The 25,314-nt window shown below is 37.4% G+C and overlaps 3 protein-coding genes across 4 annotated transcripts in view; 1 reads left to right on the plus strand and 2 right to left on the minus strand.

The window, feature by feature from the left end:
- The window catches only part of LOC136259241 (uncharacterized), a 29,946-nt gene extending 24,884 nt beyond the window's left edge, over positions 1-5,062 (minus strand). Inside the window, exon 1 of the mRNA XM_066052730.1 lies at positions 4,931-5,062. The gene's annotated coding sequence lies outside the window, so the exon portion shown is untranslated. The remainder of the gene's footprint in view (positions 1-4,930) is intronic.
- Positions 4,036-10,724, plus strand: LOC136259242 (RNA-binding protein 34-like). The gene is given in 2 exon segments (XM_066052731.1): positions 4,036-4,130; positions 9,856-10,724. Coding segments are annotated over 2 exon segments (870 nt in total). The 3' UTR covers positions 10,631-10,724.
- On the minus strand, positions 10,583-24,439 carry LOC136258761 (uncharacterized). Of its 2 annotated transcripts, none has more exons than XM_066052116.1 (18): positions 24,135-24,439; positions 23,942-24,085; positions 22,949-23,005; positions 22,480-22,587; positions 20,895-21,136; positions 20,299-20,469; positions 19,109-19,216; positions 18,712-18,813; positions 15,899-16,080; positions 15,808-15,850; positions 15,693-15,760; positions 13,403-13,528; positions 13,235-13,317; positions 13,079-13,184; positions 12,765-12,829; positions 11,747-11,839; positions 11,377-11,496; positions 10,583-11,085 (listed from the first exon to the last, which is right to left on the minus strand). In XM_066052116.1, the coding sequence occupies exons 1-18, from the start codon at positions 24,252-24,254 to the stop codon at positions 10,741-10,743; spliced, it is 2,283 nt and encodes a 760-aa protein (XP_065908188.1). In that variant the 5' UTR covers positions 24,255-24,439; the 3' UTR covers positions 10,583-10,740. The 2 variants fall into 2 exon arrangements, with proteins under 2 accessions (XP_065908188.1, XP_065908187.1); XM_066052115.1 differs by having other exon boundaries at positions 19,109-19,249.
- Positions 24,440-25,314: the final 875 nt, after the last annotated feature.

A 25,314-nucleotide genomic window follows, 5' to 3' on the forward strand; every position in this document is an offset into this window, starting at 1 on the left:
TATACATACATAGGTTTATAACAATGCCATATTGTAGACAGTACATCGTCATGGAATATATTACATAAATTATTATCATAATTATCACACTATATACAGTGGAACCTCAGTTATCTGGACCCCACTTATCCGGATTCTCGGTTAACTGAACTACGGTAATGACTGCTCTATTAGAGTAGTGATTGTTCTATTAGGTTAGTTAATAATACTGAAATTTTAAAACATTATTTATACACGATTTTAGAGACACAGACTTTTCAGTCTTATGGACCACCCCTGGCCCCAAGGGGTTTGGATAACTAAGGTTCCACTGCATGTATATACTATCTGTTTTTAGCCTTCCAAATGTGTATTATGTGTACTTAACGATAATGACAAATAGAATAGTTGAAAAAAGACTTTTCTCATTGTTATATGTCTTTGTTTGGAATAACTGCATACTTAATAGGTCAATTATATCTGGACCAAACCCAGAAATTTGAAAAGACCATATAATAAGACAGGTTTTTACAGGATGATCACACAATGTAGTTAGCTATGTTCATTACTACTATACCAATGTTTATGGTTTTAGACAGGTACTTGTTTTGTCCATAACAGCTATAGTATATGTATGTGTTATCCTACTGTGAATAGATATGACTATAAACAATGAGCTGTTATTGTTATGACAATAAACAATGAATTGTTAATAATGAATTTGAAGCACAATACCTTTTGCAATATAATTTGTTTCATTATGAGCAGTAAACAACATATCACCACAATTTTGATCATGTGTGCAAATTCTGCTTCATAATTGTGACCAAGCTTGACAAAAATTGCCTTATTGAGTTGCCTATTCCTAGAGATACGAAAACACTGGTCATTCACAGTGTTGTGTTCTGCAGTTGCAAAGTGCATGTGAACACGACATACATAACCTAAAATGGGGACAATTATCACACCAGCACCAGCCATAGGTCAAGGCCACAAAATTAGTGTTAAAGTCCAAAGGAACAAATGTGAAATTCACAAATGACCTTTTTGACAAGGCAAACACTGGGAAGGGCTTAAATTTAAGTCACAGGTCAAAGTAAAAAATAATAAAGGCTTTTGATCACTTTCACATTAGCTACCTATATAGGAGTGCTTGTCACTCCCTTGACCTTCAACTCTAGTCAGACGACTTTATTGGGCAGAAAATGAAGAGATCATCTGGTTCATATATACCCATGCCCTGGGCTGGATTAATGGGTTCAAATATTTTACTGTAATCCAAATACCTAGCAAGGTTGTTTGACCAACTAGTTTCTTAACTTAACTGTCTGCTTCCACATGTGCAGGCTTTTCAAGACCTCATCACAGATATAAAAGACGGTGATATATGGCCTGTTAAGTTTACCAGAGAGTTGTAACCAGTGTTCATACATGTACTAGTCATCAAACAGGCAAGTGAGGACTAAGAACTATATTTACCCTAAGCTATGCACTGATTGCATTAAATTTGAAGAGCTGGCAACATCAAGCAAGTACATCTTGACTATTAAAATGGTAGATCATGCTATTAAACCATTTTTAGACAGACGAGATAGCTGTCATTTGTATGTGTTCTTATTGTGTAGCTAAAAGTGACAGAACTAATCATCTACAATGAGCTACATACAATGAAGTATAGATTAAGAACAATGCGCAAGTTAACTACGTAAGAATTATCATCCCTGTTATAATTTGACATTTATTGGCTAGCTTGCAAGAGTGATCCCCATGGTATGAAATTTGAATTTACAGTGTATTCTAGAGATCTGCATGGCCCGGCACAAAAGGTAGCTAGATGTCAAAACCCCACAAAACTTATAGAATTTCCTCTCCTGTAAATTTCATTAAAATGTCGTACAATGAGTTTTGCATCCTGCAGATAGTTTATACACTAGATTTTTTTGTTTCATAGTGACAACCAAAGTTTCCTCACGATTAGAGTAGCTAGGAGTGTGTGAAAGCCCCAATGTTAGATCCTTCCCTAGAAAATGTATGGAAGGTGACAGCAGGCTAGTTCTGTAGATCGCCACATAGAACAGCATCCCGGTATATTGATAGTTTGGTATTCAGTCAGTACAGGATGCAACTTGTATGCCTGTATTAGTTTTTTCGGCAATGCTACACAACTGATAATATGTAATACATCACTTGTTTTTGTTTTGTGCCATAGCTAAAATGGTGCTCAATAGAGAAGTCTGGAGAACCACCTATTCGTTTACTTGGCACTATTAAAGCAAATGTGGCAAACCTATAATTATATCAATCTGCAGCTCTACAAGATGCTGTGGCTAAGGCCAAATTCTGTTTCCCGTCAACCACCTGCATCTATTCACTGTCAGCACTATATAAAATATTCTTCCATTATTTTCCAGTTTTTCTCGCAAACTGTACAGTCATGATTTTTGGTGGTAAAGTGTCAGCTCACACAGTCTTGTCACCCAGACCTTGTCAAGCACGCTTATTGATTTTAGATTATAAGCACTGATGAGTTCTCATAATCTAAGATTGATAAGCACACTTGAGGAAGGGCCTGCAGAGTGACGAGACTACAGCTCACATGTCGAGTCAGCACAACTACATGTTTTTGTTATACCTGATGCTAAAAGATGACTAATGCAGTTTGCTATGGCTGTGCCCAGGAAAATTTTGGCTTGAAAAGCAGTTAATCTCATAATGAAATAATGGAAATGGACCATCCACCTGCATGGAAATGTGCCTGAGTAGAGGATGGGAAATAGAGAATTTACTTGGAGTGGCCTAAAACATGCATTTATCACACTTTTAAAAATCTGTTTGACATTTTTTCAGTAATAAAACAAAAAAATGAACCCATGCATGCCAGTAGCTAGCTAGTCCAGTTTAGTAATCCAGTCTACTGAGTGAATAGCTACACCGTTTGACATAGGCGGATCTAGGAGACATTGCTGGGGGGGTAAAAGTTATAGGATAAAACAGTGTTTATTCCACTAAGAGGAGAAGAATGGAACTCTAGTACACAAGTTATACTTATTTGCAAAACTTGTTTGGTATAGCTGGATGAATGAAGAGCATCCACTTTCTAAGACTCAATATCTTCTGAGAAAAAGGCTTTAAAATTAGACCTCCTAGGTTTGAATTTGGGAGAATTTTTGATAGCTATTCATATCTAACAAAATGCATGCTTTGCAAAGCATGTAAAATTATTTAGATAAACCTGTTTGATGGTAAAGTGTACAAATAAGGTAGTATTGTTATAATTTGCAAAATTATCAATGACATTATAAATGTGACTGTTCTATTAGTACCTTGAACTTAAGCACAAAATTTAAACCTATTTGTGTCATTTTCTTCACAGTGTATGGTTTATAACTATAAAGTGCATTTATAATTGTTTTCTTCTAATCGCCTGTTGGCTTTCTGTACTTCTGAATACAGTATGAATGCATGATTCCTGTTTCTGGCGTCAATATAGTCTTGTAAGTCCAAGGGGGGGCAAGCCCCCCTTTCCCCCCCCCCCCCCCCCTCAGATCCACCTATGCCTGTTGATTACCTTTTTCTTGGTTGATCGTAGCCTTTTGTGTGGCGAATGCAACAGTCGTAGCTAGGGTCCGCAATCCAAAAAATCTACTTTTATATATATCGATCTCCCTACCATTGCGGAATGTTCATTATATCCCACTGCTAGATCCACCCAGAAACCGGAGGCACGATTGTTGTCCGTCTTCACAGAATTATCAATTTTAGTAAGTCACGAAATGCAAAATTTATTTTCAAAATTTCGTGCTCAACACAAAGGACCGGATGAAACTTGCTACTTAGCAGGATCGTATCTAGAGTTGTTGTAGTTAAAAAGTATGCACAGTTATCAGCAAATGATTTGCTGGGTGCCCGGCACAGGGTTGCTTTCTTTGAAAAGACAAAGAAATACAAATTTTCTATTTCAAACTGCCCTACCACCCAGGGCAAAAAAGCGAACCCTTCTTCATAGTGTTTCAATATTCCTAACCATAATCGAAGGCTAACTATAAACTCTAGACCATGCGTGCAGGAATAGCCGGAAAGGCCGAGGGATACTTGAGGAATAGCCTTAAGCCACCCACTACTAGTTTCACTCAGATGAGTGTAACAAAGCTGTAAGACGAGGATACTTGATGAAGCAAAAAGTTAGTCATATTCAGTGGCGGATCCAGGATGGAGCATTTGGGGCAAATGCCCCCCCTCACCTTGTGGAGGAGCTGGCCATAGCTAGCTATTTCTGATTACTGTACTAAACTTTGTCAGGCCAAGATCAGTTTTGCTATAAAACTCGTGAAAATATGCACATTTTAGTAGCATTTGGCTGAAATCAAAGCAAATCAGCCAAACTAGTTGTGAAATTCTTACCCACCACCTTCGTGCGTACTAAGCACCTCTAAAAATAATTGTGTTGCTGTTGTTTAAGACTTCACAACCATCTGCAAAGGTCAAAATGGCAAAATTCAACAGTGAAACACTGTATAAAGAGGTGATTATTTGCTGCTTCAAAAATGCAGCAACTAACAAGAGGATCTGGCTCCTACAACTTAGCCTGTTTGTGCCCCTCCCCTTGCCAGCTCCTGAATCTGCCCCTGATATTGATGTTGATCTAAAACAGCCTGCAAGTCATGCTGAGAAGCGACACTAGAAATGGAAGGATCAGAAGCAAGTTCTCAAAGACAATTGCAGCCCGAGTTGCAGCGGCATGTCCGAGGCCATGTCTTCGTCAGGGAAGGTTAACTCATGAAATTCTAGAGACAGAGGTTAGGAAGCCAGCCTTTTGACTCGCCTAACTCAGTTCTCGTTCTCGCGACTGGCACTCCGTCTCGCTCACTGCCAACATTCGCACTCCACGAACACAGTAAAATGGCACCTACACTGAAGTACGACAACGTACAAGCACGAAATAGCTACTCACCGTCGAGATTCCGTACGCTATGAAACCATCAACTTCACCGAAATGAGTTTCACTGTACCGGTATACATCTATCCCGACGGACCTCAGTACAGCAGTGAGGTTGCAATTGCTTGCAATTGATACACTACTGACGCCGACTACGTCGCGCATGTGCAGTAACTGCATATTTGAATTTCACAAAGAGCAAATAGTTTCATTCAGATCGCGTGCTACTATTATTAGGCAACCTCAAAACCAGTGTACATGTACAGCTGTACCGTAAGTTTGTCCACTGTGTGTGTCTGTGATCAAATCAGCTGCAGGGCTTCACACAGTTGACCATGTCAGTGATGAACTACCCTACTAGTACCCTTCACATAACAAGTCGTGAGATTTTATAACTTCTGTCCTTATTTGTGGAATGCTGTACCATACACCATTTTTATTCTCAGACTACCCAAATTTCAGTTTTGTTGTAATTAGCTTCTAAGTACTATTAGGTCATGTATAAATGAAGCGTATGTAGCTAACAATGTGAGAGTTGAATCTCCCTAATTTGATTTATAGGTTAAACTCTAGGCAATAGCTACTTTTAGCTAGCTGTTTTTTCCTGCCAGACGGAGGTATAAATACAACTGATATACAATCAACAATATTTACAACTAGCTACACTGAACAAAAACACTTACAATAAATCAAAAAAAAAAATCTAATAATGTAGGAAACAAAGTCTAGCTATAATAAGTGCTTCCCAATTGCTTCCAAAGACACAGAATTCCACCACTGAATGGATTTAGCTAAAACAAACAAAAAAAAATCATTGAGAAAATGTCAACGTGGAACACTTGCGGATTTTCTAGTATCACACATGTTGATGTCCAAACATTATTGGCAAGTGAGATACAGTGGTGCTGATGGTACTGAGCAAACATAGAACACAAGCAATGAAACTGAATAATTTCCTGTAAGGGCAGCCATGCACCCTTACATCCTTTCACCAATGAACATCTTGCATTTGCACTGTTAATGCTGAGGATGCATGGTACCCATGCATGTTGATGTATATATTTGCTATGAGATTCCATCAGAATGCACCAAGTGTATTTAATGCCAATGCCCCCTGCTATTGGGGTGCCCAGGTTTGCTCCTTGTAATTATTGTCGCTTTGAACTAGAGAAGCAACAGAACTGTGAACAATATGTACACCAGCTTTAGACAAGACTTTACCTAGTCTCGCGTGGCCAGACCCTTTCCGCGCAGCCGCTTATCGATTTGAAATTATAAGCGCGGCGCTTATAATTTCCGGTCGATAAGCGGCTGCGCGGAAAGGGTCTGGCCACGCGAGACTAGACTTTACCCTCCTTGAGTTTTTAACCTGTGGGCTGTGGCTGTGGCTGTGATGGTATATATATGGGCTGTGCTGATAACGTGTTTATAAAGAAGCTTGTTAGGACAGCCAGCATTACAACTGTTACTGTGTAATGGATATTGCATTACCAAGCTGTTGTAAAGAAAAGGTGAGGATAGATTACATCTGAAAATGGTGCAGCTACGGTAGTACTGCATTTAGGGATAATGGAGATTTGGGTTTCCTAACCAAAAAATTCACCCAAAAACCAGCTTCACAACTCCATCCTGGCACCTTGGCAGCATTGGTTTAGGTATAACCAAGCCCAAAAGTGCCATCAATATGGTCCTAAAGGCTTCCGATAAATTGTTACAAATTTTTTTTTTTTTTTTAATTATTCAATGGAATTTTCTACTGCTTGCCTGCCTGCCTGCCTACAGGCAAGCGTAACTTGATAACGGCTAAGGCTATGGGCTTGATTTTTTCACTGTTCGATGTTGCTTCGTCCCGAGATGTGCCTTTTGGCATACTGCAGTATATACAATGCACGCATCATGGACTTACCTTTGTCCTCCTTTGTGTCCCATTTCTTTTGCTGACAGCCAAAGGCGGTAGCGCGATGCATGGCTTCCCTACAGTACATTTGTAAAAGGGGAATCGTCCGTATTTTCTGTGGTGATTGTAGATTCGATTCTAATACTGTTCTTCGCTTGTGATGCTTTGTAACGGGCTGAACATAAGCCACTGCACTTTCGAGGCAGTAATTGATAGTTTGGGGCGTGCGAATCGTCATATTTTCGTGGTGATTGGATTGTTGCAGAGGCACTTCTTGAAGTCTTCTTCTACTGTTTTTCATCTGTAGTGCTGTGTAACGGGCTGAACATAGCTGAAAACGAAGCGTAGTGACCACTGCACTTTTGAAGCAGTATGTGATATCTGGGGAGCGCATTCAGATCATACATTAATTCTGGTGCCATCCTTTCTTTTATGCAGTAGAAGCATGGGTTCACCAGTCATAGTAATGTTTCAAAAAAGTAAACAAACAAGTTTAAGAAAAAATTTGGAATTTTAAATTCGACTCAGGGATCAAAGAAAAAAAGTAGGGAAACAAGGGAGGTTGCCTACACCTGCAGATATACTAGTGAACATTTAATCCCTAATTCGGTCTATACCCCAAGACCAAGATTGAATTAGGGATTAAATGTTCAGTAGTGTATCGATCTGCAGGTGTAGGCAACCTCCCTTGTTTCTCTACTTTTTTTTTCTATGATCCCTAATCAAACTTAAAATCCCTAATTTCTTCTTAAACTTGTGCTTACAAAAACAGTACATGTATTTGATTCATAAAGTGTGACATACCGCTATACACAATAGCTGCCCTATACGGGAATACCCATACATATTATGCTATAGCCTGAAGGCATTGGCATTGTTACCACTTTATGATCAGTTGCTTATTAAATCCATGTAGTGCCACACAAGAATTAATAAAGTGCATAAATTGCATGAACATACCTAGGGCTTCTAAATGAGTATCCTTACAAAATAAACTCCCCAAAATTAAAATACATAGCTGATGAACTGTGGAGATAAATACTATTTCATCCATTCTACAGGTAGTGAACTCTCTCTCTTTGGTCTAATATACATGTGATTACTGTTTATAGACACTGCATTAATGAAGTGCTAATTAACAGACACTTCATTACAAGCAAGTCAATCTATATAGGTACTGCTTACCGTATAGAGGAAACTTTGGTGAGGGTAAACTTTGGCGAATAGCAAGCTACATTGTAAATTGCATTTGGCGGCTTAAACTTTGGCCCTCAACCTATATAGCCAATCTCAGGCACTACAAGGAATTGGCAGCTTAAACTTTGGTGAATTGTAGCGAATTGCCAAAATCACCAAAGTCTCCCCCCATCAAAGTTTCCCTCTATATGGTACATGGTTTATTATAGAAGGAAACATATTTGGCAATTTGTTACTTAACTATACCAATAGGCAGACTCAATAGGTAAGGAATTTATAGTATGCTGAAAGTTGGTACATCTGCCAAAATTAAATCCATTTCCATGACTATAAAATGTTTCACATGTATCAAAACATTGATACAGTAGCAATAAACATCTCAGATGACAACTTTCAATAAAAACAACCACAAGTTTTAAGTTATTATACAGAATTGATTCTGGTTGCCCCTACCCCTTTGGTTAATTTAATAACAGCACTTGCAGATTCAAACATTGTTATCCAGACAATTGCTTACACAATTAGCATACAGGACACACTGAAAACTCAAAACACCTATGGTGACATACATGTACATTGTCTTATAAATAAAAATAATATACTGCAAATGTCACCTTCCCCCGTACAATATGTACCAACTTGCAAATGGGTTAACAGTATGCTGCTATTACGTGTGTATATATATACCAACTCAGAGAAGCACCCTGTAGTCCCATTAATCAATTAAGTGGGCAGGATTTTGTACCATGTGTGTAAGCATATGTGCGTGTGCGTGTGTGCACACACATGCATGGCATCTATAGCCCTGAATCTTTCCATAGTAAACATAAACATTTTACAAGTAGGTTCAACTACTGTATCTGCTACACTCCTATAACCATGTGTTCCCTTCTCAGTGTGTGTTCTACAGTAGTTTTGCAAGCTAAATTTGTCTGTGTACAGTAGAGTAGGTTATGTCCAGTGTTGGGCAAGTTACTTTGTAAAAGTAACTAGTTACATATTACATATTACTTGCAACAGAACTATTTAGTTACAGTTACATATTACCCAAAAAAATAAAGTAACTATAATAATATTACATAATTTATTATATTACTTTGTGTCCACAGTTTTAAGCTGTCACATGTGAAACTACCACCTTATCACGTGCCATGATGGCGTTGTGCAAATCTTGGTTATAAGTAAGAAGCTGGTGAATAAGCTTCATTACTTCGTTGCGGCTAGGCGTTTCTCAGTGGATTATTACCGAGATTAGTAACTTCGTTACTTGTAGTAATAATATTACGTAATATTAGACTCGTTACAGTAACTATATTACTTTGGTAACGCGTTATATTTGTTAGTAAACTAACTTGAGTTATAATACCTGTTTTTATAGCGTATTTCGTTATATTACTTAGTTACCACAAAAGTAATAATATTACGTAACGCGTTACATAAGTAGCGCATTACTCCCAACACTGGTTATGTCACTATGCAGTTACAGTCAAACCTCTCTAATCTGACGCTCAATGGGAGCCATAAATTTGCTGGATTAAGGAGGTTGTTGGATTATCAATTACAGGGTAAGTCACCTCTGTAATCCGACACTGCATAATTATGTCAGATTATGCACAAGTAAAACGGATCATACAATGTTTTAGTCATGAATTAATTTTAGAATTTCCAAGTGTTACAGCCTTTTTTTTCATTATTGTCAACCAATTAAATGCATTGGTTGTTTAAAAATTATTTTCTGTGATTGTTTTTTATGCTGCTTTTATTCTCTGTCGGATTACAAAGGTCGAAAACAATGAAGCACCAAAAAATTAGAAGCTGAAAAGACATGGATACCTTGAGAAACCAGAACCATACCCAAGAAGAAAATAACAAGTGATACAAAAGATATAACTTTAAGACACACAACCAGATGGAAAACAAGGCGTGAGTTGGAAGCAGATGCAGAGAAAAACGAAAGGACAATTTTCCTAGGTAACCTCCCTACCACGTGTTCAAAGAAGCAGCTCATGAAGTTATTCTGCCAATATGGCAAGATTGAATCAGTAAGATTTCGTTGTGCATGAAGTGGTGCATTGTTAACAAAGAGAATTGCAGCTAAAAGAGGCTTGAGTACCACAGAAACTACAGCTGCTCAAGATGAAGTAGTGGCATACGTTGTATTTGCAAGTGAAGATAGTGTAACTAAATCACTAGAAGCTAATGGAATCCTAATTGATGATCGACATATGAGAGTAGATGCTGCCAGTGGATCAACACAACACAAACACACTCATTCCATTTTTGTAGGCAACTTACCATTTACAATTACCAGTGAGCAACTGAGAGAAGTTTTCCAGCAATATGGTGAGATCGATGGTGTGAGAGTTGTGAGGGATCAGAAAACAGGAATTGGTAAAGGATTTGAATTTGTTTCGTTCAAGGAGAAATCAGGAGTTATGTTTGCACTTAAAAATGCTAAGAACATTGAAATAGATAGGAGAACATTATGTATTTTCAAGTCTAGTGAAAATCCTCAGAAGGTTATCAGAAAGAAAAACAAAACTCTAAAAGAAAAAAAGAAGCACAGTTCAGGTACTAAACCACATAATGATAAAAAATCAAGTACAAAAAAAGTTCCATAAGACAATGTATAAAAAAGGGAAAAAGCCATAACTGTTTTGCAGTTCTTATTTGTGTGCATTCAGTTCATGTACAAAAACTAATTGAAAATGTAAGAAGACATTTTTATATCTTATAGATATTGATAAGTGATTGTAGGTGTTGATTTTTCTTGTATACAGCGACACAACAGGTTTGCTATGACAAGGAAGCTTGGTCTCTTGGAGTAGTCTGTAATCCAGCAAGCTTGCATCAAATCTCCTACCATTTTAGGACAATCCATTGGAATATCTAGCCTTTTCCCAGCAGACACTTCAGCTATAACAGCCACATTCTTTAGTGATTCATAAGGCTTCACGCTAGGGTTGAACAACTCCCACATGAGAACACCAAAGCTCCACACGTCACTAGCTGATGTAAAGATTTGGTCAGTAATGGATTCCACAGCCATCCATCTAATTGGTAGTGCCAGTGAGCTCTAAATAGGGATAGCAATATACTCATGTCACTGTTAAATTAGCCATATACACTTCAAATAAAAATACAGTAATTTACAAATGGTAAGTATAACCTTAATTAGGGACAACTAAGCACAGTCTTGATGCAATAGATTTGCTAGTGTCCACTGCATCAACTTAGTACCTTTCTAAAGTTGCCATCTATGACTCTAACTTACAACCTAGAATTATCAAAATAAGAATGTGTAGCACACAGTAACTAACTGACTTTGGGACTTGCATAGCAGAACAGTGTAGTGTATGTAACTCACTTTCATCACATACAATTCATCTTCACTGTCTTCATGTTTGGTTGTCTCTCGCAATAATCCAAAGTCACCAACTTTACAGAGTTCATTTTCATCCATGAAAATATTACGTGCTGCCAGGTCCTTGAATTACAATGAAAATTTGTGCATAGTGCAGATTTTATATATACACGAAGCATCCTAACTTCAGCTATCCACACAAAGGCAAGGTGACTGTTCAGTTAGAGTGTTATGTAAATAAATTTGCAAAATCAATTAATCTAACTGTGATTGGCTAGTTTGTATGAAATCATCATTTCTACAATATTTACCGCAAGCTTGTTAAGAGGAAATAAAATACTTGTGTTTTATGTTCACTCTATAGCAAACTTACTCGATGCACGAAGCCCTTCTCAGATAGGTAGTGCATCCCCATGGCAACATCCACCATGTACTTCACCAGACGATGAACAGGACGATCATTATTCTACGTACAGTGTAGTTCATAAAAGCAGATTTACAATTATACATACGTACATACATAATTTAATTTAATTTGTTTAATGCACATAATGTAATTGCAATGAAATTTAAATTTTTTTCTTAGAGTGGGCCCCTAATCCAACACCCCTTTCTGCAAGCCACACAAAAACAGCCAAGGTTTGAAAAAATGGCACAGCCTTTATAAGCAATATTAAAATTTATTCTCGTTAACATCATTGCAACCATTTTTGGCCACCACCTTTGATTACTGAAGACAGACTTGTAAATGTGTGTTTTAATATTGTCTAATACTCTAATAGAGTGAATTTTTTTATAAATGTTCTAGAATTTCTAGGGTGAGTGCCGGACAAATAACCTGAATAATTAGTGTACAGTACTAGATGAATACAGTCAAATCTCTCTAATCCGATGCTGCCATAAATTTTGCTGGATTAAGGAAGTTGCTGGATTATCAAGTCACCTCTGTAATCCGACATATGTCAGATTATGCAGTAAATTACAGGTAAAATAGGTCTGAACATGAATTAATTTTAGAATTTGCAAGTATTACAACTTTTTTCATTATTGTCAGTGCTTTGGTTGCTTAAAAAATATTTTCTATGATTGCTCTTAATGCTGCTATTATTCTCTGTCGGATTACAAATGTTGAAAACAATGTATTTCCTAGTATAAAGAATAAAAATTTGTGTCGGATTATGGAGTATAGAGGTGTCAGATTACAGAAGTTGTTTTCTATACAAAAGTGTTGATAAATGACATTTTGGTCAGATTAGAGAGGATTCTAGATTACGCAGGTGTTGGATTAGAGAAGTTCGACTGTATGGCTACTATATAAATATATTATTATATTGATACACAAATGTATCAACAGAAGCTCACTCTATTGGAAGTCAAAATGATATACAAACCTTCAGAAATGTCTTGAGATCACCATTAGATAAATATTCCAATACTAGCCAGGGAGATGGTATTCCTATAAGGAAAGGTTACACAAACAAATTTTCCATGAACAATTGAAAGAACATAATACAAAAGTATATGCTTTTTTTCTTCTCCCAAAAAATATTTGGCACACAAGACACACACTTCACACACACACACACACACACACACACACACACACACACACACACACACACACACACACACACACACACACACACACACACACATACACACACACACACACACACTTTTCACACACACATGCACACACACTTGCCTTCATCCACTGATCCAAACACACGTACAATATTAGGATGTATAAACTGTGCCATCACTATAATCTCCTTCAGGAAGTTCTCCTTCTCTCTTGTTGAACAACTCTCCTGTGGAAATGTTGTCACATAATTATAAACATACAAAACATATCACTCACTTTGGTTTTTTTTACAGCCACTTTGATAGGAGCTGATCCAGGTGATGGCCTGTATAATGCTGACTGTACCTCTCCATACTGACCTGTGGAATTCAATTGCATCTCAATAAAACACAGTCAAGTACAGTTTCATAGCATTTGCATATCTCCATTATTACATGTACCTACCCTTTCCAATATTTGTAAAATCAGACAATGAATCTTTGCTTATAGTTAATGCTTCTTTGAAAAGTGGATCAATATCCGTAATATTTTCAGCAAGATTATCCAATGGTGTAGCATTTGGTATAAAAGCTGCAGATGAAATGTCCATATATATGTATAAACCTTTTATGAAATGGCAATTAAATCTGAAATTACAGAAAATTATTCTTACCCTATAATTATAATTAGCACCTATTATTTGTGATTTTTAAAACCTCAGTGATGAATAATACATTATACAGTACCCAGGAATCTACTTTTGAAAACAATACAACAAACAATCCTCCAATTCACTGATACCAACGCTACAACAATTTGCTGAACATAAAATTATCCCCAGAACGTACAGTAAGTATTATATCACCAGACCATAGGCTTTCTCAGTGCCTAGTAGGGAAGTCAACAGACCGGAATGTTGTTTTGAGTAAGGAAGAAATATGATTAAACACACACTGCACTACATATACAATACACATGCACACTTTTTGGATGTTTATTTTACTGCTCTATTAGTCAAGAGTATTTTAATTCTTAACAGCTTGAAATACATTGATCATCAGAATTTTGACCTTTCCTTAGCTATCTGGCACATTTTTAAGGTAGGTAGAAACAGTGCCAATATATACCTTTCAAACTTCTTCACTGTGTGCTTGACCTCTGGTCTGTTATATCACTATTATATTGTGACAAATATCCTGTCCTTAAAATGCTGTTTTTATTGATTCACTAAAAAATGTATTACTTTATTGGTACTTAATTCTTCTTGTAGGCATGTAAATATTTCCAGTTTTAGGTATATAACTTGATGTGCTTAAACTTTGGGTCATAAACTCTAGAGATAAAGATACATGTATACCGTACAATGGAATTTCTGTGAGGGAAAAATTTTTCATGGATTGCCACCATCCAAAATTTCAAGGGGAGCTTATAATACTCAAACAATGCCATTTCGAATTTCAAGGGAAACTTTTTTTTCGTGGATAGCTGCCAATCCACAAAAATCGCAAACATTTTCCCCTCAGAAAAGACAACCACCATGCAGCATAGGCAATTCCAAGGGGCCATAGCCTCCCTGCTGAAAAATAAGTTTTGAAAAATCTTGGGGAAATAGATTGGCATTGTTATTTTTTAGCACTTTTCATGTTTTTAGCATAAATTTTAGGTTGTTTTCAAGCCTTCAAATTGAAATAATCCTACAGCTTCTGGGGGTTGCACCCCAAGACCCTGAAATTCTACTTTATATTACAGCCATGTAGCTATAGTTACACTGTGCCCTACTTGGCCCCCCTGTAGGTCAGGTCTAGAATTGCCGCATTTCCCTCTATAAATCTAACAAAATAAATGTGACCACTACTAAATATGCCATAGTATATAAATCAATAGCAGACTTTTTTGAAATCCCGATATGGGGTGCTCCACATCCACCCTGTTAGCTATAATTAGACTACATGTAAGTCTATTGTGTTATTCATAGTATGAGCTGGTAGCCGCACTTGGCAGCTACATGTCTCTACAGTGGAATCTGCTATCAGAACACTTGAAAATGAGGATACCTGTGTAATCTGGACACTTAGTAATGATCCCAAAGTATTCCTTAGCATGCAAACTGACCTGGAAAATCAGGACACCTTGATAATCAGGACACTTTTGTTGGTCCCAAGGTGTCCTTAATACACAAGTTTCACTATAGTGTGTTATTCATAGTATGAATTGGTATCTGCACTTGGCAGCTACACGTCTCCAAGTTATTGTGGGATATAGTGAGTTTATTGCATGTATGAGGATGGAGCTTGATTACCTGTTTCTCATCCACAAAAATTCGAATTTCCATGCGGGCAGGAGGTCATTTTTCATTATTAAAGAAAATACTCCAAATCAAACTGTCTGTTACTAAAGGTGGCTAAAGCCGTGTAAGAACTAGCACTTATGTTTTACCACCGCTTCTGAGGTGCAAGTGATATTTGCTGTACTGTAAAATGATAAATAGCCAGCCTTCTTAGCATCAAAATATGTGTGCATATGATTGATAGTAGCAATTATGAAATTAGAGGCGGTACATGCGAGCAGGATATGAAAAACAATTAATCAAGTTTGTCTGGCCTAACTGCCTTAGTATCAAAAGCAGGGAAACACATGAATTATACCCTTGTGGTTTCCTTTGATCAGAGGTATCACAGCAGTATAATAATGCAGTCTCTAAAATGTACAATTCAGTCTTTGCAAAGTGACAATACTTAATTGAGATTTAACTTACAAGCATGTGCCCACTTCTGATTGTAGTGATCCTCACCAACTACAGTACTCTGTCTATCTTCATACAACCTACAACATTACGATATATGTATGGGTCAAATAAAATATGCACTAACATCTGGTCAGAAATGGCCAATGAGCTTCTTTTCAGTGCAATGTCTGTCAATAGAATGGATGTGTGACTGTAGTTAAGGTATATGGTAATACCTAGATCAATAGGTGCAGAGGTTTTGTTATCAGGATGTTCAGGGAAAGATTTTCCTTCCTTTATCTTGACCATTTGTGTGAACATGTCAGCCAGCATGCGCACCTGTTCTGTGGAGAAATAATGAAACTTGTCTGAGTCACCATCATGTGGTTTTGTTGGTAGTGGAGGAGGTTGAGAATGGCTACAAATGTAAGAGACATACATAAAATTATACATTGTATGCATTGCATGTGTTATAGCATACAGCTATACATGTGTGACTGTTTTATTGGCTGTAGTAGAGTCAGCCTTTCACCTGCCAGAGCCATGTCATTATCTCAAATTTTGACTGCACTAGCAATATAAATATAGTACCAATATTAAGGGTGTATAAACATGTAAATAGATTGTTAAGAGGAGTGGTCGCCACACTTGATCATTTAAATGGGTGTGGCTCGATCCAATCGTAAAGTTACAGGTATCTACCAAGAATAAGCACTTAAAATAATTTTGTAGCATCTAAGTATGTTATTCAAGGAAAGTTATGATATGGAAAATTAATGCCTCGAAATAGTTTCATTGCATGAAGACTGACTGATCCAAGGAAAGACAAGATGCATAGGATACACACTTGTCAGAACCCCAAATGCCACATGCCACTGGTGAGTTTATTATTGTGGCATAAAATTGTGGCTGTCGCTGCTTCATTTGGTCTCCAATGGTCAGGCAGGCAGGCTGACAGGTTGCAGGCAAGCAGATAAAAAATGCCGAGTTTTGGTGGTGTTTTAATCCGGCCCCCTGTAAGTATTTTCTTGTTTGTTTGTTTGTTTATTTTTTAATGCTTTATTTTATGTTAGATGGACTAATATTATTCAGTAAAGGTGATTTTCGTCATGTAAGATGTCTCTAGGATGTTTTCAAAGTTGGTATTTCAGGTGACAAGTGTCGCTTTAGGATAACCCTTACTTGAACAGTACTATCATACTGTTCAATAGATAGTATGAACTTTGAATGTTATATTAGAGTAATTACTATAATTGTAACACTGTACATTGTATTTTAGAGATATTAAACTGAGTGGAATTTTTGGATGCACTGAAACAACCATGATATGTGCATAGATAAATTTCACCATTGTTAAATAACTAGCACATGGCAACATACAATTTGTATAGACATTTACCTACCTGTCCTCTGATATAAGAGTTTGATGGTGGTTAAACATGGGCCCTACACCTTTTGCTATGTACTCATCAGTGTTGGAAGTAACGCGCTACTTATGTAACGCGTTACGTAATATTATTACTTTTGTGGTAACAAAGTAATATAACGAAATACGCTATAAAAACAGGTAATATAACGCAAGCTACTTTACTTACAAATGTACCACTCTGCGTGGGCAGTTCAAAGGCACCGCCAGTGCCATAATTTGTATATTGCACTGCTGCAGACCGCAGCGAGTGCATTATAACTTATAACGCACTGGTTGCGGTTTTTTAGACCACAACGAGTGCATTATAAGTTATAATGCACTGACCGCAGTGCAATATACAGATATTGCACTGGCTGCGGTTTTATGCAGCATAGCACAAGTGCCGGTGGCGAAGACCACTACGACACCTCACCTAATAGGTGGAAGAATACTTCACAGATCACTCGAATTCTTTTATAGCCTGACATGTAAAGGTCGATTGTGGGCCATAACGTCACCAATACGTATAATGTTTACAAGCAGCCAATGGCGATCGAAAAAGCCAACACGGGTGGCCACAACTCTAGTCTACATATGGCGTACTTATACACCTTACTAGTCTAGTGCCATCTTAGCCCAGATTAAACTGTAGTCCACTTCGACAATGACTCAATAAAACAAATATATTCTAAATAATACTAACCTTTACGTTCGATTGTGGTAACCAGTTTTGTCATGCCACCAGATTCGAGTTTAGCCAGTGTGAATAGTAAGAATTAGATTAGTATCGTTTAGTAGTTGGGTTTTGTTTACTTAAAACGTCTATTTAGCTACTTTTTTTCGCTCGAGGGAATCACTATGGCGATTAGTCTGGCGCTTAGTCTATATGGCGATTGAGTGATCACGCTGGCATGTTGAGCACTACATAATGAGAGTCGAACAGCGAATGCAGGTTAGTGATATAACCCATAGCGTACTAGCTTTCAATATCTTAGGTTGCTGCAGTACTGCAGGGGGAACGTCATCGCAACGTCCAGTTTGGTTACCCACAATCGATGTTAGAAACCTGGCCTTTATAAGTGTTACAGCTGCCTTGTGAGACTCTCCCCACCTATTAGGTGAGTGGTACATAACAGTTATACAACGTACACTCGTGCTCTGCCTGTATAAACGCACTTGCCTTCGGGCCTAACGGCCCTCAGGCTCGTGCGTTTATATCAGGCAGAGCACTCGTGGCCGTTGTATAACTATATAATGTAACGCGTTACCTAAGTAATATAGTTACTGTAACGAGTCTAATATTACGTAATATTATTACTACAAGTAACGAAGTTACTAATCTCGTTAGTTATCCTCTGAGTAATGCCTAGCCACAGCGAAGTAACGAGGCCTACTGAATGAAGCTTATTCACCAGCTTCTTACTTATAACCAAAATTTGCACATTGTCCAACAGCGCAATCATGTCACGTGATAAGGTGGTAGTTTCACACGTGACAGCTTAAGGCTGTGGACACAAAGTAATATAATATGTAATATTATTACAGTTACTTTATTTTATGGATAATATGTAACTGTAACTAAATAGTTCTGTTGCAAGTAATATGTAATATGTAACTAGTTATTTTTACAAAGTAACTTGCCCAACACTGTACTCATAACCATCATCATTTGGCTGTAAAGTTGGTGGAGGTGGAGATAGTTGGCTATCTGATAGTCTACTTTGATATCCACCAGCTTTAGATCTGGAATACATAACATAACTACATATGTAAAATGACACATACACAATACACATATTGGTCTATGAAATGGAGCCTATTAAAAAAATACCCTGAAATTTGGAAAATTTGTATTCATATCCTCAAAAAGCTACTGGACAAGTATTTTTGGTAGTATAGCTAACAATACTGGTATTACATTTTCAAGGTACAGCCACTTTATTATAATAATGTAGATAAGTCATTGCATGTTAATGTCACATAGTTTTCTCTCATTAGCAAGAATTTGCGTATTTATATGTAGCTTAATCACATATACCTCTGTGTATCATGGTGTTTAGTTTGCTCAATAATTTCAGCTGCAGTGGGACTGTTTCCTTTTGCCATGTACAAGTACTCAGAGTCATCATTTGACTGAAATTGTTTACTATATGTGACTCCATATGGGCACATTTGACACCTAAAATAGTTAATGATCAAATCACATACTTTATAGTGCAAATCTACTTGTTGATGGTTTTAAGCCATTCTCAATACCTTACATTATGCACCTATCAATGTTAAGCCCCACCCCCCCCAGTACGGGGAGGGTGGGGATATAGTGGGGATTTGATCAAGTGGAAAGTCAAATTCCCCTACCTGGGGGTGAATTATCAGGTCAAATCCCCACATAGTCCCACCCTATGAGGTGGGGATAGGAAGGGGATTTGACAACCAACGTGTTGCAAAAACAGAAGCCACAGTGACAAAGGTACACGAGGTGCTGCGGTTTTATCACGTGTTCTCTCGCGCTTCACGTATAAAACTACTGTAAATGATCTATGCTACTATAAAGCGCTTGTTCAAATTCCCCACCCCTGGGGGCAAAATTTAAGTTCAAATCCCCTCCTAACGCCCCACATAGCCCGTACTGGGTGGGGTGGGGCTTGACATTGATAGGTGCATTACAAGAAAGTTCTTGAAATAGTTTCAACACTGTGTCCTGCTTTTATTAGCAACACACTAAACATGAAAATTCTAATTATTTCACGTGCACCCATCACATATAGGGTACAACCAGTTTTAATGAAATAATATTGCTGGTATAGTTTACATGTGCATAACATGAATATACACAGCCTTATGTTTAGCCTAAATAGAATAAACACGTGAGTGCAAACTATACACATAAAATTATGTATAGCCACATAATTGGTTTGCAACATGTATTGAGTGACATAATGTAACAACCTATACACCATTTCTATTTCCTTATCAACTCATAAACTGAAAACTTTGAATCACTGGATCAATTATAGCACTTAATTGTCATTTTAGCATGATAAGCCTCCTTAAGGATCTTGGTATAAATGCACCAGGTTATACACACCTAATAGCAACAATAGAATGCCTAACACCAGTTTGGCATGCATTGAAGGGTAAACATAACCTTGCAAAGATAATGGAAATATTCTTCACACAGTGAGTGTATATAGCATATACATGCAGTGTATTAAAACAAAGACCTACATTTGTTCTATGCTACAATAGCCAGTGTTGGAATGCATATGATCGTAAGTAGTATTTGCTGGGTTAAAATTGTATCCACTCCCAACATGTTGTGGTATAGCTTCTGTAGAAACAGCGTGTCTTTTTCCTGGTGGTAATTTTTGTTGGTTTCCACTGTGTAATCTACCAGTCCTACAATTCAAAGCATAATAAATTGAGTAAATTGGTTTTGTGGGCTCTATCTAGTACATAACATGCAAAATGGGAATAGTACAATCATTGCTTGGCATTACAGCAACGAAAGTGATGGTGAAAAAGTTTGTTTTACACGTACACCCCTACTTTTTGGTAAAGGGCATAGAGCACATAGAGCATAGCTCTGCATGTGCAACACTACACACTATACAATAGCTTGTTTTAATTTTCCCTAAGCTATATAAACAATACTCATTCTCACTTAATTACAATGTGGGTGCCCAATGAATTAAAGAGAAGAGGAAGTATGTATCACTTCTAAACATGTATAATTTGAAAACATGCTAAATATGTGTGATACTCACACATGAGCAGGCTCACACACAAGCAAATATAAACAAGGACATGCAAAAGCATACCACCTTTCCAAAGGTTGGAAACTAGAGTGGTGACTATCCACATTCAAAAAATGCCTTTCAGGTTGGTTTTCCTGCATAAACTGTTCCCTTGTTACACCCACTGGCACAGACTGTGAACAATTCTGTCCACGTTGAGACATAGTTGGATTAGGCTGTAGCATCACTGAGTCATTATCGTGCACATAACTTCCACTGTATGAATGTCTACGAACAAATCCATCATGCGATGAATTCAAAGTGGTGTTCTAAGGACAGACAGCATACAGTAATATCAATCATGGTGCTATTTACAATTATCATGTAGATACTGTACAAAAACTATGTAGTGGTCCTGTTATAATAGCTGTATTGTTGGTTTCAATACATAATGCGAATATTATTGCACACACACATGCTATCTTACAAACATAGTATTTACACATATCACTTGATACAAAGCTGGCTACTTTCATTACAGCAAATCAACCAACAATATAACCATGCATGTGACCTAATATGGGAAAACTACTCGTCAATAGATTGTGAGATGTGTGACTTAAACATTTCAATCCAGTATGTCAAAAACTACAGGCTTGAAATTTTCACTGTGAATGCAGCCAACCATAGTGTTTAATTGTTTCACTCAATCCATAGAAAGTCAGCTATTGATATAAGCATAATTTAGATATTTTACAACGGCATCTGCAACACAAGCACATCACCATGGATGGTGGTGGGTGGGCAAGGAATAAATATATGATTGGAAAATGGCCAAGTGGGTCATATGGTGTCTCCAAACTTAAAATTGGGTCAAGACCACCTGTGTCACTGAAACTGTTTAAAAAGCATGCAGAAAATATCTGGGGAACTCTCCAAGGCTGTTCATGTCTCTAGACTCATGTTCTAGCTGGCCAGTGGCATTACAAGGTGCCAGAGCATTTGCAGTGACTAGCACATGTCTCTAGTAAAGCAGCCTGAACAAATCAGAGGCATGGCTGTAGTGAAAATGTGTAGAGCATTGGTGTGGCTATCTGTTCATGGATAAAAGTTAACTTTACTGGTGTGTGCGTAGATTGACAATTATCATCAAAAATTTGGTCACATACGTACATTAAAGTATGGAGGCACTGAAAACAATATGGAAACAGATGTACAGGCATGAATGCAGTCTCACATATCTCTGAGATCAACTATTTAACTAGCAATGCTGTTCCAAAAATACAAATACAAAATTGGATGTGAATAAACAACTTAAAACAAGGTCTTAGAATGTAAAAAAAATATACATGTAAAGGAAAATCTGAACTGTTTACTCAAAAATAGTCTAGACATGGCTTTTACCTTGATGCATTCACAGTTGCATGTTGAAAGTTACATGCATACTCATGACATACATTGATGCATATACAAATGCGCATGTATGCAAATGCAACAATGATTAATGTATACATGGCCACATATTTCTATCATAATCACATGTTTATTTCAACACTACAGCTAGCTCGACATCTATCATTGTATTTGCATTTAATGACATGTGAGTAGCTTCCCATAGCTATACAAACATACAATTTTGTACAATTATTTGCTTATGATGTTAGTAACATACCTGAAAAGGTGGATCATTAGCATTATATAGGACTGGGTTGGAGCCTGACCATATAGGTGGTGACTGTGGAGAAGGAGGACTGAGAAAGGAGTTTGGAGTTTGTGAAATCTAAAACAATTACAATACTTGAAATTCATGTATCCAGCCGATTAAACAAGTAGCTATACCTCAGCAGTTTCTATAATCTTGCCATTTGTGAATACACATGCATGAATTTAGCAACTGTTGTGTGAGCTGCGTGACCAGTGTACTGTATTTCTGGTGAGACTTTTAATAATGTAATGATGATTTTTGATAAAGATCAGTTTTCAGTCATACAAGGTTTGAGTTCAATCCTGATAGTATATATAAGTCTACATATGTGTATTAAAATGGAAAGATTACAAAATCTGTACCAGCAGATGAAGTTGACACAATGAGCACAGATATCAACAAACTATATGCACACATTAAGCAATGGTACCCATACCTTTAACTTGTTTGATGAACCCTGTTGAAGGCATTTAATCCATTGTATGCATTCTTCCTACAGATTATAAACAATATAATAATATATGTAGTAGTTTACGCGGTCACTCTATATAATTGTTAAGTAATAATCACTTTTATTCCCATACTCAATTCCAAATTGCATAGCTTGTGATAAAATATTATGTGTACAAGTGAATACTAGCTATATAGCTATACTTTTGAGCCAAACTACAAATTATCACTACATACAACATTTGCACACATGCAAATAAAAAAAAACCTACTACACAGCTACACTTTCCCAAACACATTTTCTCAAATGATACCACTTGTAAGGATTGAATAGGTAATTGATAGCAACATGCTTTAGTGGCTTCATGCAGCAATTATGTAGTTCGATCATGTTTGCATAGCTCAGTCCTTCTGCATGTTTGCCATGCCTGTGGCAATACGCCATGTAAATCAGCCTACTTTGTGAAACCAGCATGTATACACATAGTCATTGCATTGTCTATAGCACAAACCATGCTGGCACATACCATGCATATGCTTGTATATCATATAAATCTGTTAGGGCAGGGGGTATAATATTATGAACAACATCATGATCACATCATTGATTTACCATCACTTGCAAAATCACTTTTGTACAGTATGTAGTATGCCACACACCAATGATGATAACTTATAGCTAAACACAAGCCACTTTCAAATAATATCAGGAAACTATCACTATACTATAAAACTGTCATCAGCTGTCATTATATAGAACATTGAAACATTTACTATTGCTCATCCAGGATGCATACAGGTTGTGTGTGTATAACAGGAACGTCCCAGGTTAGGAATAGTGCTAGTGGTGGCTGCAAAAGGCAGGGTTGAGACTCAAATTACGGAGGTGTACGATTCAAGCAATACAGGGCTAACAATATACGTAGCAAACTGGGTAACACGACCACTACATCATTGACAGGAACAATTTTATGCTAACCTGCGTGGATGCACTTAAAATCCATGGTGAACCAGATCCAGAGTGGTGTACCTCAAAACAGTGGGCAGCACCTTTGTGATCCTTCGTAGAGGGTGTGACTTCTTTAATATCATGTTTAAATACTTGACCAACTGGTCTCCCAGACTAAAAGCAAAAGTTACACACTGCAGCTGTATCAATAGATATAGCTAACCTTAAAGTAATGAAAGTACACTCCAGATGTTTTGAAATTGTAGCTCACCCACTTGTGATTCGATTTGATTTGCAAGATTCCTTCCTTGCGTTTGAACTGCGATGAGGACTTGCTCGACATTATTCAGTATAACTTTTCTACTGAGTCTAAAGCGTGGTTGCTAAAATAGTTTAACACAAATGACTGCTTACGCAAACTGGGGATAACCTCATAAGCATAAAACGCTACCCGCCCAGCTGATTGATAATGTCAGCACAGACCCTTGCTCAACCACAAAATTACGTAATATCGGAAGCTGTATATCGCGTGACCCACATACACAAACGTCGTGGTCAACTGTGTTTCTAAACAATGCATCAGCATCACACCTGGCACTACACAGCGGCCTTTCTTCGTCTAACCGAATTTTGGAAGGCGAGATCTAGCAGTTGTTATTGGGAGTGCTTTTAGATAGCAAGTCATTAACTCGATTTGCAACAAAGCAAATCGACTACTAGGATTTCTGTAACGATATATTTGGACCCCCCCCCCCCCCCCCCCCCAAAAAAAGTGGACCCCCGTCCACTTTTACTTGAAATATTTGGACCCCTCTGAAATATTTTATCCCCCCTTCGAAATTTATTATTAACGCCATTTGCACACATTCAAAGGGGGGTCCAGATATTTCAGCTAAAATAATCGATCCCCGGCCCTCCCCCATCTATATTATCTTTGCCCTTACCTGTTGCATTCAACTAACCACCCTAGTTTCCAGTGACAAGTGTAAAGCGAGGTATAAAGTGTCTGACTAGCTACTATATGCCTATACTATTATTTTCTCTTTCGGGCTGCCTCTGCCGACACTTGCTGTCAGTTTTCAACATTGATCCTTGCAATGTGATGTAAAGTAGCTACTTATTGTTGTAATTCCACCTACCTTACTACAGCAAATGTTTTAAATGACTGTCCCCCGTCTCTTAAAGTCACACTTACCATCACAATAAGGTGCTGCATGTTAATTTTTAGTATTATGCAGACCTACAAAACTATATACTGAGCTAGCTATACTGAAGCACCTTATAAATTAGACTAGTAGCAATTCCAATCGCTCAGATATTATTAAATTCACTACTATGAAAATGTGATTTTAGAATTGACTTACCATAGCTCTGGACTATGTACATTACAATCAGCCATTTCC

Source organism: Dysidea avara, chromosome 6 (assembly GCF_963678975.1).
Source record: "Dysidea avara chromosome 6, odDysAvar1.4, whole genome shotgun sequence".
Lineage (NCBI taxonomy): Eukaryota > Metazoa > Porifera > Demospongiae > Dictyoceratida > Dysideidae > Dysidea > Dysidea avara.